The sequence below is a fragment of the Vanessa atalanta genome, chromosome 15 (assembly GCF_905147765.1).
Source record: "Vanessa atalanta chromosome 15, ilVanAtal1.2, whole genome shotgun sequence".
Lineage (NCBI taxonomy): Eukaryota > Metazoa > Arthropoda > Insecta > Lepidoptera > Nymphalidae > Vanessa > Vanessa atalanta.
Genome location: NC_061885.1, coordinates 2,263,848 through 2,278,419, shown reverse-complemented (window position 1 = coordinate 2,278,419; position 14,572 = coordinate 2,263,848). Strand labels below are relative to the sequence as shown.

The following is a 14,572-nucleotide window of genomic DNA, read 5'->3' as shown; positions in this document are numbered from 1 at the left end:
CGCGACGGCATGTTTCGCCCATAAACGTACAAACGACAACTTACTTATGTAATTCTTATTTTGATAGTCATAAGGGTTATAATTGCGTTAAACATTTAGCATGTGGGATCCTATCGTGTGGAATAGACAAAAATTGTAACGCTGTAAACGCTGGCCGCCGGTTATGACTTATTTATGCGTTTTTATGGCTTTATTTATGTGTTCGTGTATTTGATATGTTACTTAAAGATTATATTTAAAGTGTTTTAGATTTAGTGAATCAACTCCTTTTAGAAAATCGACAAGTAAACCGCAAAAACTAATCACATCCTAATATTTATTGGGTCTTTATATCTGGAGATATTTAGTTATACTTAAATTGTATATAAAAAAATTATAATCTGTGCTAATAAACTAAAATTATTATGCGGCTAATTCTTAATGCCAACACATTGTGACACGTCTAACCCAAACATAGGGTCTATTTAAAGGGGTTGCCTATTCGGAGGGCGTCTATTTGTCTATTTTGTAACTGACATATGTTGGACTATAGGGTTAATCTGATTGTCTGCTTTGGCGCGCAAATTTAGACCTAATTGCCTTGATCAGATCACCGGATTAAGTGAATATACTCGTGACAATTGAGAACAATAAAGGTATTCGAAATTTAAAAATGGCAATTGGGACACTCATTTGAAAAGTTATATAGCAATCAGTATGATATAGCTATGTCTTATTAAATAAATATAGCGTGTGTTTTGAATTAAGAACAAAGTATTTTATATTTTTCTTTAATTGTAACAGCAAAAAAGGTCGTTTATAAAATATCCTTCTTTAATAAAATTAACAATGTAGGTAACATTAAAAAGAGTTTGTTCTATTGATTTAGTTGTTTTTGAAATTTGGTTTAGGTATCAATGTATTTTGATTGGTACATTTATAAATGACAGACATTTTTAATTTATATTAATATAACATTAATAATTAGTAGAGAGCCGAGATGGCCCAGTGGTTAGAACGCGTGCATCTTAACCGATGATTTCGGGTTCAAACCCAGGCAGGCACCACTGAAATTTCATGTGCTTAATTTGTGTTTATAATTCATTTCATGCTCGGCGGTGAAGGAAAACATCGTGAGGAAACCTGCATGTGTCTAATTTCAACGAAATTCAGCCACATGTGTATTCCGCCAACCTGCATTGGAGCAGCGTAGTGGAATATGCTCCAAACCTTCTCCTCAAAGGGAGAGGAGGCCTTTATCCCAGCAGTGGGACATTTACGGGCTGCTTATGTTATGTTATGTAATAATTAGTATATATTATTTATTATTAGATATTAAGAATAAAAAAACCTGGAGATAGTATTTGTAATTTTTTAGTTGGGATATGAACTCAATTGTTTTTTATAACAAACATATGCTATTTAATTGATGGAAGTTACCGAGTTTTTCTATAGTCTTTCTTGGTATATATTTCGAACCGATCCTGGGCTGCCATTTATAATAATGTAAAATATATTTTGAATTAGATTTATAATTTACGATTTAATAAATAATATTATAGAAATGTATTTGTTCTTTTCGTATCATAGAATACTTTAAGGGGAGTATAATATCACAATAAAATTAAATACATATAACAAATAAAACAGTACTAACCCACCCTCTTACACTGTTGCGGTATTACAAGAGGGTAACACTAGCATATTCGTGCGTATTGACCCGTGTGAGGGTTCCCAAGGCCACGTTCAAGTTCAAGGACGGGGGGAACCTTACCCTACAGGTGGTACTCTTGTTACGAAGTTTACTCTTTGGATCTGTTGTTTTTGTACAAACTGGGTAAATAGTTGATATTCTTATCAAATTATGTGATACCGAGGCTCAAGATACATTGGTTTGACTATATTTTTTATGTTAAACTTTTGATGCGTTTAGAATAAAATTGTACTCTTTGATAAATGCAAACTTAATTTAAATTTAAAATGTTTCAGTGAAAGGATTTAATTTTCTAATTTGTTGATTTTTTTTTTAATATTAGAACGAAATTAAAAATATTTTAATTCGTATTGCTTGTGTTTAAATTAAGAATATTCAATCAAAGACTTATTGATTGTTTTATTCAAATATCAATTCAATCAATATTAGCGTACAAAAATCTTACTAGAAAGTTAGAAATGTTATCGACTAAGAATTAAGGCTATTATCGAAGCCGGACGTTTGCTAATCAGCAATCTTGGTTTGTAAACTCACAAGCAATCGTACGGTAATTACACGTGACGATACAGCTTTTCTAATGGCATGTTATATTATTTCCAGGATAATATATAATACTAACTTATGCCCGTGGCTTTGTCTGCAAGTGAGGAGATGGGGGAGCTATCTCTATCTCTCATCCAAATTTGTTTCAAAATCAGTGCAGTCGTTTTTGTGTCAAATTTTCACGTTTATAATATTAGTAGGATTATATGAGCCGAGATGGCCCAGTGGTTAGAACGCGTGCATCTTAACCGATGATTTCGGGTTCAAACCCAGGCAGGCACCACTGAAATTTCATGTGCTTAATTTGTGTTTATAATTCATCTCGTGCTCGGCGGTGAAGGAAAACATCGTGAGGAAACCTGCATGTGTCTAATTTCAACGAAATTCAGCCACATGTGTATTCCGCCAACACGCATTGGAGCAGCGTGGTGGAATATGCTCCAAACCTTCTCCTCAAAGGGAGAGGAGGCCTTTATCCCAGCAGTGGGACATTTACGGGCTGCTTATGTTTTATGTTTATAGTATTAGTGAAAATAATTATTTTATTGAATATTTTAGTGCGATAAATTCAATTTGGATTGGCCTCGGATAAAAACGTCAAAATTTTATTAACGTTTCTTGTGATAAGTGAAACGAATAAACCTAATGTAAATGACATAATAAAATTGTTCTTAGTAAATTTATTGCTTCACTTTACAAGGTTTAACGATAGAATTTTACGTCACAGGTGACGTTTAAATATTATTCCTATTTGTCACAATAACACAACTGGGTAAATGTCTCTTGGTCTATTAAAACAAAGGTTTCGTGTACATGTTACAAAAGAGAACTCATCAATGTTTTTCTTCCTTCAGTAAAAAAACAATGATTGCACTTACAAAACTCAAATTTGCAAGACTAAGATTCTACTTTGAATCAGGACTTCCGTTCAGCGGTAACATATTTAGGACTTGCAACATTATCACCGAAACTGAAATCAATTATCATTATCAGAACCGGACGTTCGCTAATCAGGTTGTTAGTAAACTATCAAAGGCTAGCGAGCGTGATGAACACGTGATGTTTGCAAACTTCGCCGTTGTGATGTTTGCACGTGACGTTGATTAGCGAACTTATAACTAAGTTCAAGCGTTAAAGTTTATGAATAAAGATATCAGAGATTTTATTGATTTTGAAAGTGAATTTTAGTTGCGCTTACCACATATGCAAGTATGTTTGCGACGAATGGCAGCCGGTAAAATTCGGAAAGATGCTTGCAGAATAGACTGTTTGGCTAGATTTGGCGCGATTTCGTCAAGGTTGCTTCGGTCTTCATTAATAATTGTTTACGTGTGTATCGTGCATATTATAATTATTGTTTGTTTAATTGCTAAATAACAGCTTAATGAATATAGTATCCGATTATTCATTTCAGATTTCCATTTCATAAATAATAAGGGCTAACTGGAAACGGGTCCATTGAATTAAACTTAATTGCCCAACATTATTATCGATTCATCTCGCGGTATGTGATAAAAAATATGATAAGAAAGCGATTAAGTCAGGTTTTATGTGCTGATGGTATTTGCCTCTTACCGTTATGGAGTTGCGACAGATTAAAAATAAAAGAAAAACCAGGAAAATCTCATCTTGTCTTTGGGAAAAATTCCGATGGTGCATTGTTTTGCAAATTTAACGCTCTATGGTTGTTGATTTTACAACATTACTATGGTAAAGTAATTGGGCAGTCCAGTTCGGTGGAGGCGTGAAGTATTAACAGCTGATTACCGGCGTACCGTGAAGCGGAACATTGCTACACTAATCTACATGAACCGATTTGTGCCCTAACCACATAGCGGTCTAACGGTACAGCTTAATAAAAATATGTTTTAAATTATATATATACTAGGAATATCAAGAATACTAGCGGTACTCAATTTTAGTATAAATGTGAAATCGCAATAAAAAATATGCCCTTAAACTTGACGGTCGCGAGTTCGATATCCTTTCGGTGAAAGGTAAATATTGAAGGTACTTAATAGTTAATTTTAAAATAATTAATTTAAATAAAAATTTAATTTATAATATAATATCAATAGCATATTAAAAATAATGTATTTAAGGGTTTTAATTACCGTATGACAAGAAATTAAAATGATAAGAAATGCTTACATTGAATCTTGATTTATTAAAATATTAATTTACGATAATTATATTAAAATATTTGAGTGTTCTGTTCTGTACAAAAGAAACAACAATAAAAAATCTCATCCTATAAAGATTTAAATCAAAGAACCAAAAAGTCATATAATATTAGATATTTTATTACATTAAAATAATGATTGAAAATATCACAAAGACCAAAATTAGTCAAAGTCAAGGAACAGTCGTGCGCAAAAGTGCACATTATCTAGATTCTAGCGACCTTGACCTTTGCGTCGGGATGCACCGCATTTGCATATAAACGCACCCGACGGCTATGCGATTATCACGAACTGGTTCCTATAAACTACGCGACGCAACTGGTTCTACCAGTGAACGTCTTGTGGAAAAGTGATAGCGTACGTATGGCAACAACGTGCTTTTAAAAAAGATTTAGATTTTTTTTAGGTTCTTTATATGTCGGTTATGTCTTGTTAATATTTGTGGGTTCTTTATTATGCTTGGTTCTGATATTTAAAACAAATAATAATTTGTTAACGACTAATAATACATTAAATATGTTAAGCCTTTTTTTATTAAATGTTCCTTGAAAATAATATATTTGGAAATACTTTTCTGTTTCGCCGAATAAATTAAAGAAGTGATATTAGGTTTCTTTCTTATTAAATAGGATTTTCGCGTAACTTCATATCCATTATTATTGTTAAATATTATAAATTCATTGTTAAGTTACAAACATCTTAGCAAATATAAATACTAGTAATAAGTCCTTGTAAATTATTGTGTTAATACGACTGAGCCGCTAAATTTGCGCTAAATATAAAAAGTACATTTTTAATTATTCCCCAAAACTTATATAGGTATTTGTGAACCAAATGCGACCGAAACGTACACCCAGTGTATTCCCATATTTGAATTAAATTCATTCATTGTTGAGCATACGTTGTAATTCTATTTTCAAATTTATGTTACTGTTTCTTTATTGACAATGATCTCACCAAGATTAATCATTAAAAAAAGGAAATATACATACAGGCGCTATCCGCAAAATTATAATGTACGTTTGATATTAAATATTTATTGTGTCTAAAAAAAATTACAATTCTACGATGAAGCAATTTTTGACATTCAAATATGATTGATGCTAAATTTAAATTTGAATTAAAAAAAAAAAAAAACAAATATGTTATTATCTGTGATATTAACTTCAAAAACTTCCAGTAAAAACTTTTAGGTTTTACATATGTCGATCGGCATGCGGCGGACATTTAATGTCAATTATTTATTAATATAATAAAGCATGCGATGTTTAAATTGTTTCATTACTTATGTGTGAGTGAAACAAACACATTTCAACTTTACTTTAAAACTAGCTGTACCTCACGGCTTCATTCGCGTTTTAGGTCTTGGTCGTAAAGTGTTAGGAATAATAAATAGCCTTTGTCCTTCCTTGGGGTTCAAGCTTGTCATGAAACCAAAGTTCATCAAATTCGGTTCTGTGGTCTGGCCGTGAAAACGTAACAGACAGACATAGTTACTTTCGCAATTATTATATGTTTAAATTATTTAGAGAAAGAGCGATGACGGATTAACTTCTACTTATATAGAATTAAAATCTAACAATATGCTAAATTAAACGAGTTCTCTTAATAAATAATATATTAAGACCATAAATTAAAGTAACACGTTAAACTAAAGTGTTTTTTTAGTCAACATAATATATTATACATTGACTTTTAGACGGTATGTTTTTTATAATGACATTTCATGTTGAGTTTTCCAAAACATTAGAAATCAAAACCTCACGGCTGACATTTAATTCTATACTAAAAATAAACAAATACAGTCATCTGTAAAATATATATTCGTAAAGTTGACAAAAGTACTAAATAATTTATAAATTATTTTAATGGATACCTTTTTATATCGAATAAAATGTTTTAATGTAATTTAAATTTTATTTTTGGTACCCAGTTTTGTTTTAGGTGATCCGCGTCAGTTTATTGCCAACTGATCGTAAATAAGTTACAAAAAAGCTCTAAAAAGGTTGTAATGTTATTGTCGCATTTCGGCCGAAGTTAGCGTATCTGTCCTGTGTATTTCTTTTTATAGTCTGTGCAGTAAAAAGAGCGCGTAATAAAAATTTAGTAGATTCTTGTATGTTGAAATTTACATATTTATTAACTAGGGATATTTCCGTGATTTTTATTCTTTTTGATGTAAAAAAAAACATTTATTGGAGGATATTCGTTTCAAACAAAGAACTGTCAAAATTGATTAAGCTTCAAAATAATAAAAATAAGTAATTATAGCCAGTGCAAATATATATATGAATACTTATAAAGGTAATAAATTTCAAACATATCAGTAGAGCTTAAAACTTATCATATGGAAATGATTAATTAATTATGATATTTATTAAGTTGCACAAAAAGTGAATACAAATTATTAACTTAATTGAAATGTTTTATGAATTACTTAAAACGATGCAACCATATAGGAAAGAAAATATTTTTCCCGGCGCCGTTGTAAACATTTTGAATATTAAGATAATCTTATTAAAATTGGCGGCATTTTTAAATTATAATAGTGACGTACCTGTGTGACAATAATCTTCTAGGTAGTGCCTCGCCGCCCGCTGCACGATTGAGTAGTACAGGCTCACAGAAGATGCAAGCGCCATCTTACTTCTGCTTCGTTCTCTTTACTTCTATCCGTCTGTCGGTCTACTGTTTCTTCGAGTATGTTATAGTTTCATTGGAAACGAAAAAAACTCAAATATAATCAACTTAAACCGTTTTAACTGCATTAGTTTGTGATGAAAATAATAAACGAACAAATCAAGAAACCGAATAAAAGAACCTAGTTTGAACTGCGTTTAGTTTTGCGGTTTACAAGAAATTTTGCCGAAAATTGTTTTTGTTTGACGAAATAGGTTCACGGTGTTCCATTTTGTTTAGGGTCCGAAATCACAATTTTGTGCACATGACGCGAATATCAACCGCCGTCCGAAAGTACGCGAAATGAAACACGTGTAACAAATGTAATAAAATAAATAACGTTGTGGATGCGGGCGGCGCGCGCCGCGGTGTCAGCGAGACTGCCGCCCGGCTCGCTTTTTTTTACTTCCCCTGTGAGCGGGATGCTGAAACATGCACGGATAAGCCGATCGCCTTTATTATCGAATTTGTGAAAACTTTTCCCATATAAATATTCCTTTATAAATATTTTACGCGCTTTTACATGCACGACAAAATTTGCTAATTAAACGGTTTTCCGATTAGAAGTTTTTTGAAGTTTTTGTTTTTAGAAATTATGAATCGAGGAAGTAAATGAATTTGACTGTAAATAAATTAATATCAATAATTATTTTATGGATGATTTTAAAAAATATATATTTTGGGCTAATTAAACAAAGCACTTTTAATAAAGAAAGATAATGTTCTAATTGGATTCATATTAGCAAAACAATTCGCAAATATGGCGCCCTGGAGAAAAGGCGGGAAAATAAGTTTCCCGCCGAGGCGTAACACTCGAGACATGCGTACAGGAGGCTACAGCGACTTGTGAGAAGGTCCGTATATTAATCATTTAATTTCAATTAATCTTTTTATTACTATATATGTTCCACTTTTCACGAAGATATACCACGCTTATATATGAATATCGGTATATCTTTTTTTATTTACCATAGACAAAAAAATAAACAAATATTTTTTATTATTATTTATTTATATTATGCTAGGTTAAAATTAAATAAATATAAAAATTATGTTATGAAGTATTTGCGATAATGTTTAATATAGTATTAAATGTTACATTTCAACTTATTTAACAAGAATAATAAGTAGTCTTTTGATTAAGGAGGCTGCTTATCGGTCGTCAACATAATCGGACGCTTCGCAATTATGACGAAACCCTTTAAAAACGATTCGCGTTAAAATAAGGAAAAAAAATGAGAAAAATGTTCATCAACGCGACACGACACCCCTCTACCCTCCGACCCTCTCCCCTGCCCCAGGCTGCGGGAGGTGCGAGGGAGACAGGCATACACTCGCGTATACCTATATCCTTCGTTGCATCTCGCGCCACAACTTTCATACGAAAACTACCCGCGCTGCGCACCTCTATGCTTATTGCCGAAAGGTAACAAATATTAAAAATATTATTGGAATAGTTACTATAACACATACGAGTTAAGGTCTAACTTTCATTGCATCTAGGCATGCACGTTGCGTGTTGTCCTGTTGAAGTTTTGGACTCTTGCAACTGTGGGCACACCCACACGCAAGCGCTAAGTTTAGCTCTTATCCGAACGCGGTGCAGTCACACACACTGACGCAACTTCCTTGTGAACTTTACTAGTGTTTGAGTGTATTGGTGTGTGTGTACAAAAGTTCGTATTGAAGTTTTCGGTAGACTTTCTTTGTGTCAGTGATTTTTTTCGTGGTGTTTCGCGTGTGTGCGCGGGTCAGTCGGATTTTTTTCAAGTTTTTCTCTACACACACGAGCGCGCTTTGTTTGTATGGCCATATTTGCTTGTGTGGGGAGGACGCCCGTTCTTTGTGCCCGGGGATTGTAAAAAATGTCGTATTGGATTCTAGCTGTGCTAATGAATGATAGATACGAATGGTATTGGTACTCCTACACTCGAAAATCTGATGCGGAATATGCAAGTATGTTTTTTTGTGCATACGTCGGTGCTCTTTTTGAATATAGAAATTTCGGATTGAATTTGAATTTCCGCGTGCATTTCGCCGATGGAAGTGATTACTATTTGAGTGGGATTTTAATTTGATTAAAAACCCAGAGTACTTCTGAATATTTCATTTAAATATGTACATATATTGCTATATAACCGAATTACTGATACATTTATAAATAATAAATATTAATATCACTAATGAAAATTTATAAAATAATATATATATTCTTTATTGCACTTAAAAATACATTAAAATAACAAAATAGAGAAAACATAAGCAAAGGCGGACTTATCTCTAAAAGAGATCTAGAAGAATAAATATATCATGAATTATTTTTTATACAAAACTCTGTTTTATTTACTTAAATGTGATACTAATTGCATTGATAACGAATCTTTTATTATATTTTTAATATTGACATACTTTTAAACAAAACTATAATAAAATAACTCCACTTCTTGAAGAGAAAACTCGGACCTTACTCCATCACGCTGTAATAATACGGGTTGGTGATAAATTTTCATTCGACACACAAGATGTTTTCCTTCATCGCCGAATACGAAATGAATAAAATGTTTATAAGAGCGCTTAGCAGGAAAATTTAGTTACGCTTGCACGGTTTTAAATCCGCTATCTTCGTTTTAAAATCACGCGTTCTACCACTGAGCTATCACGGCTCAAACGAAATTAAGATCGTTGCGTTTAACGATATTGAATTTACTTGAAATGAAATGCTTGAACTACTTGTATTTAACTTCAAATTAACTAAAAGTTATCGAATAAAAAACATGTATCCGAATTATCACAAGAGGTGTATCACTACAGTGTTTATTTGTATGTATGTTCGCGCTAACTTCTGAAACAGCTGTTGTAGAGCTGTTTTTATAAATGAATACTGATTAAGTAAGATTAAGGTATTGTTTATTAACTAAATCGTATTATTATTACTTGGTAGCCCTTTGGGCAAGTCCGTTTGAATACGTACCACCTAATCCTCACTCATTTATAGTGAAACAGCTATACTTAGTATTATTATCCCGTTTTGAAGAATTAGCCAATGTTACTAGAGGGGACATAACATCTTAGTTTTCAAGCTTGGTGGCGTATTATAGATATACCTAAGGGATGATGCATATTTCTTACAGTACCAATGTCTATAGATGGTGTTGATCACTCGCCATTTGCTAATTTGCTAAACATTTAAACATATTTAAAAAAAGATCATTCATTAATGAGATATTATTATTTGTCATGTCATACACGATGCGTAGTTGACCTGAAGTTTTACTCATAATAGGCTATTTGACTGATTTCTAAAATCCACTTAATATTATTTAGTAGAGGCTAAGGAACCCAGTAAAAGTTGTTTTTTTTTTTTTAATTCTAGTACATACATATTTGCTGAAAAATATCAAATTAAAAATTCCCTATTTCAATAGCGCGCGAAAACTCTACTTTGACAATATGGCGCTGCACAGGGGTCGGTGACGTCACTTGCCTATATTGTAATCTGTGACACATATAATCCACATACAGTAGGCAAATGCGGTTAACAAGCAAGTGACGTCATCATAAACCCGACCAATCAGGAGCGTTTTGTGTCACGTGACAAACGTTTAAAGAAATGCATTTTTATTTATGGTATTTTGAATAAATTGATTATTATTTTCAACTTTTGTCAATAAATAACCATTTTTAAACTCATAATATATACTGATTACAATAATTGACACTTTATTTTTCGCATTGTCAAATGGTGCGTGTGATATTATAAGTATATTTACTATCTTACTTCGTTCAAATCGCTACAGAGAATAAAAAAAAAAATTGAACTTATTTTAACTTTACCTTTTCCAGTTAATTGCTTGCATTTTCTTTATAAGTTGTTTTTCATAATAACGAAGTTTATCACGAATAAATGAATATATTTTAATAAGGTCGTTGATTGAATTCAAATCAATGCTCCTCTCTGTTGAAAAAATCACAAACGTCGTTAAAATATATATACACATATCTATTCTGCGACTTTTCCATTTAGTTTGTCTTCGTATCATTTTTTCTATTACATATATACTTTGCTACATAATATCACAAACATATACAAGCGATAAAATTAAAAAAAAATACTATCATAGAATAAAAATAAATAGTGAATTTTAATATAATCTTTTATATAGATATAGACTATAGAAAACTTTTTTGGTTTGATGAGTAAAAAGTTCAATGTCGATTGCAACGTTTTCGTACGTAACATATATACACGTAACGTAACGTACATTTTGAAGAAACGTTTCTGGCGTATAAAGTTGCTTCGATTAAAATATCCATAATGTAGTTTTTTTAATGGTGAACTATTTTATAGGGGTGATGTTCTCAGAGTATAGAACACGCTGATGTCATTTAAATTTGCGGGTTCTAATATGTTTTGGAACAGCGTACGTCTAAATCGGCCAAGTCATATAATAATGGGAAGGAAGTTATAGCCATGTTTTGGTATTTATACAGTTTGTCTTAAGAAAACAGTAACAGATTTTTCTTCTATTAAAAAATATCTCTATTAAAGTTTTAATTGAAAACGTCTAAAACCTCTATTATAAAAAAAATAATCTTGCTTTTGAAGTTGTTTTATTCAAAGAAATTAAACGTCCTTAAGATATTTACATTCTATTTAAAACAAAACAATATGATACTATTATATACATAAATATATAATATAAATTTGAATGTATGTCCGTTTATTTGTTTGTTTGTTACGCTTCCACAACTTAATTACAAAACGATCTTCAAGAAATTTTGCATGTTGTCATAAATTTACAAAAGGATAGTGTCTAATCCATCTCATTGGTACAAAACGGCAGGTAGAGAGAGTATGTCACTTAAACAAAGATCCATTTACATCAAGACAATATCGTCTATTTCCCATATTGCCTACATCTTCGCCGCATCTCAATATTTGATCTTCAGGGAATTCCCCACCGTTTGCAAAATGTTCGCTAATAATGTTAATATACTCGTATAGGTCCTATATTATCAAATATGATTAATTCTTAAGTTCTTATTTTCGTTTGTTACCTCATCACAATTAAACCGGTGGATCGATTGAAATTAATGAAATTTGACATTTATCACGACCAAGGCGAATACGTATACGTAGACCTTAAACAGAACTAAAAAAGATAATATGTGTATATTTTAATAAAATTATTAGTGATCGTAAAATATATGACTTATGGAAAAAACAAAATATTACAACAGACAGGTGTCTGTATGATGAAATACCTTTGCATTTTTCAAGAGGTAAGAATAAAAAAAACTACAAGTGATACGTAGACTGACAAGGCGTAAGACGTAACGCATTCGGATATACATGTTAGATATGGAAAAAAAAGATAAAAAAAAATTACAAACACAATATTTATTACAGATACATAGCTTATTTGCACTTAAAGTATCAAGATTTGGCTTAGTGAATCTTCTCTTCACGGACTACTGGTTCGGCGATGCATCTCAATTTGTGGCGGTTAAGCTAATATTCCGTTACTTAAGTACCGTAGTGTGAATGCTGTGCTTAACATGTATTTAAAAAATAGAAAATAATACTAATAATACCTAATAATAGTTTTCAATTCACAATATTCCTAATTTATCTTTCAGTTAAGTGAAAAACTTGTATCAGCAATGGGTGTGACAGTAGCCTAAGGGTCGAGAATAGTGTCTGCGACTTTTACGTCTAAACGGTGCGCTATTGAGGTTTATAAAAGTTTATTTATTTCCTTTTCTTTAAATGATCTTTAACTTATATAATAAATTGTTTTTTGTTTGTGTCTAATCTTTGAGTCTCATTTTTATTTATTATTTCTCATTTTTTAATTACATTCATAAATGTATTACGTGTTGTTTATATTTGTAAGTCAAATTAAATCAAATCAAATTCCTTTGCTTAATATAGATTATATCACTAATATATTACTTGGTGGTAGGGCTTCTTGCAAGTCTGTCTGTGTAGGTACCACCAACTCATCAGATATTTACCGCCGCACAACAGTACTCAGTATTGTTGTGTTTCGGCTTGAAGGGTGAGCGAGCCAGTATAACTACCGGCACAAGAGACATAACATCTTAGTTCCCAAGGTTGGTGGCGTATTGACGAGGTGAGGAATGGTTAATATTTCTTGCAGTGCCATTGTCTATGGACGGTGGTGACCATTTACCATCAGGTAGCCTATATGCTCGTTCGCTAAGCTATGCGATATATACGATATATATACTTACTTATTGATTGTCAAATTAAACACTGCCATTTGGAAAAGAAAATACTCCGACCTGAGAAGTGACAGCGGAAAAAATCAGCAGATCTTATTTTGACAATTTTATTATTAACAGAGTTTAGAGTCTGGCAGTGTTGACATTGCTGGGCCTTCGATAGAATGTAAATTCATTGGTCCTAAGTTTGAAATCTTCCAATTTGCCGTCCAGTTGGGTTATGGAATAAATGGAATAGAGTGCACTCGTTTAAGATAATAAGAGCTAATCTGACGACAGCAATGAGAATATCAGGTGGTACTTATTCACTCTACTATTATTAAAAAATACTAGTGGGTCTCCCGCGAAACTTCGGTTTATCCAAAAGATTTATTAGCAATTTCGAATCCTATGAAAGGTTTTGTTTTGATTTCATATCATTGTAAACTGCAAGTCACTCATCTACATTTAGCGCCAACATGATGAAACCTCTTTTAAATGACCTTTTTAATATTTAATAGTATACATTAGTTCAGTTAGAACTGGAGTATGTCGAAAACAATTTACTTATATTTGTTTACGTTTTTCCTTTTTTAAATTAAAACCGTAGTACCGCTCTTTAAAATTAAGTCTTTGTTAATCGTAATAATTTAGTAAATTACAATCAAGAATTCTCTTTATTTTTATTTTCTGCACATCTAAGGCTGGAGCACTTCAAAATAAGACCAAAACCGATCATGTGCAGCTATCGTCCCATAATCACTGGGACCAAAATTGGCTTACGCTATTAAAATATTAATTATAAATATTATAATGTTTATTGTTAAATTTTAAATAAAACTTAAGACTAAGAATGCAACTAGATTTAAAGAAGATATTTCCAAAAAAAATCTACAAAATTAACCATCTTGACAAATTTAAGATATTTAGATGTCTTTAAGTTAACTGCATGTAGTCAGTTAAAACAGGCCCAATAAATAATCTTACGTTGTTCGTAAGTACGTATGAAAATATTTATGCTATCTGTACATGTCCAGCTAAATTTAAATTTGATAGCAACCTTCGAATATGCATTTCCTCCATTCTCCGCTCTCTTTGCGCAGCATAATGGCGCATGCGTTATGTAAACGTCACAATCTATGGAAATCACCACAGAACAACGATTCCAATAAAAGTTCCATGCGGACAGTACTCGCATTAGTATAGCCTACACATACACAAAACAAAATGTTTTAAATAATTTTGA

At 31.8% G+C, this 14,572-nt stretch overlaps 1 protein-coding gene across 2 annotated transcripts in view; it reads right to left on the bottom strand.

The window, feature by feature from the left end:
* The window catches only part of LOC125069483 (zinc finger protein 774), a 36,692-nt gene extending 29,530 nt beyond the window's left edge, over positions 1-7,162 (bottom strand). Inside the window, exon 1 of one of the 2 annotated variants that reach the window (XM_047678986.1) lies at positions 6,977-7,162. In XM_047678986.1, the coding sequence (XP_047534942.1) occupies positions 6,977-7,061 (85 nt within the window). In that variant the 5' untranslated portion in view covers positions 7,062-7,162. The remainder of the gene's footprint in view (positions 1-6,976) is intronic. The other variant, XM_047678987.1, reaches the window with a different exon arrangement.
* Positions 7,163-14,572: the final 7,410 nt, after the last annotated feature.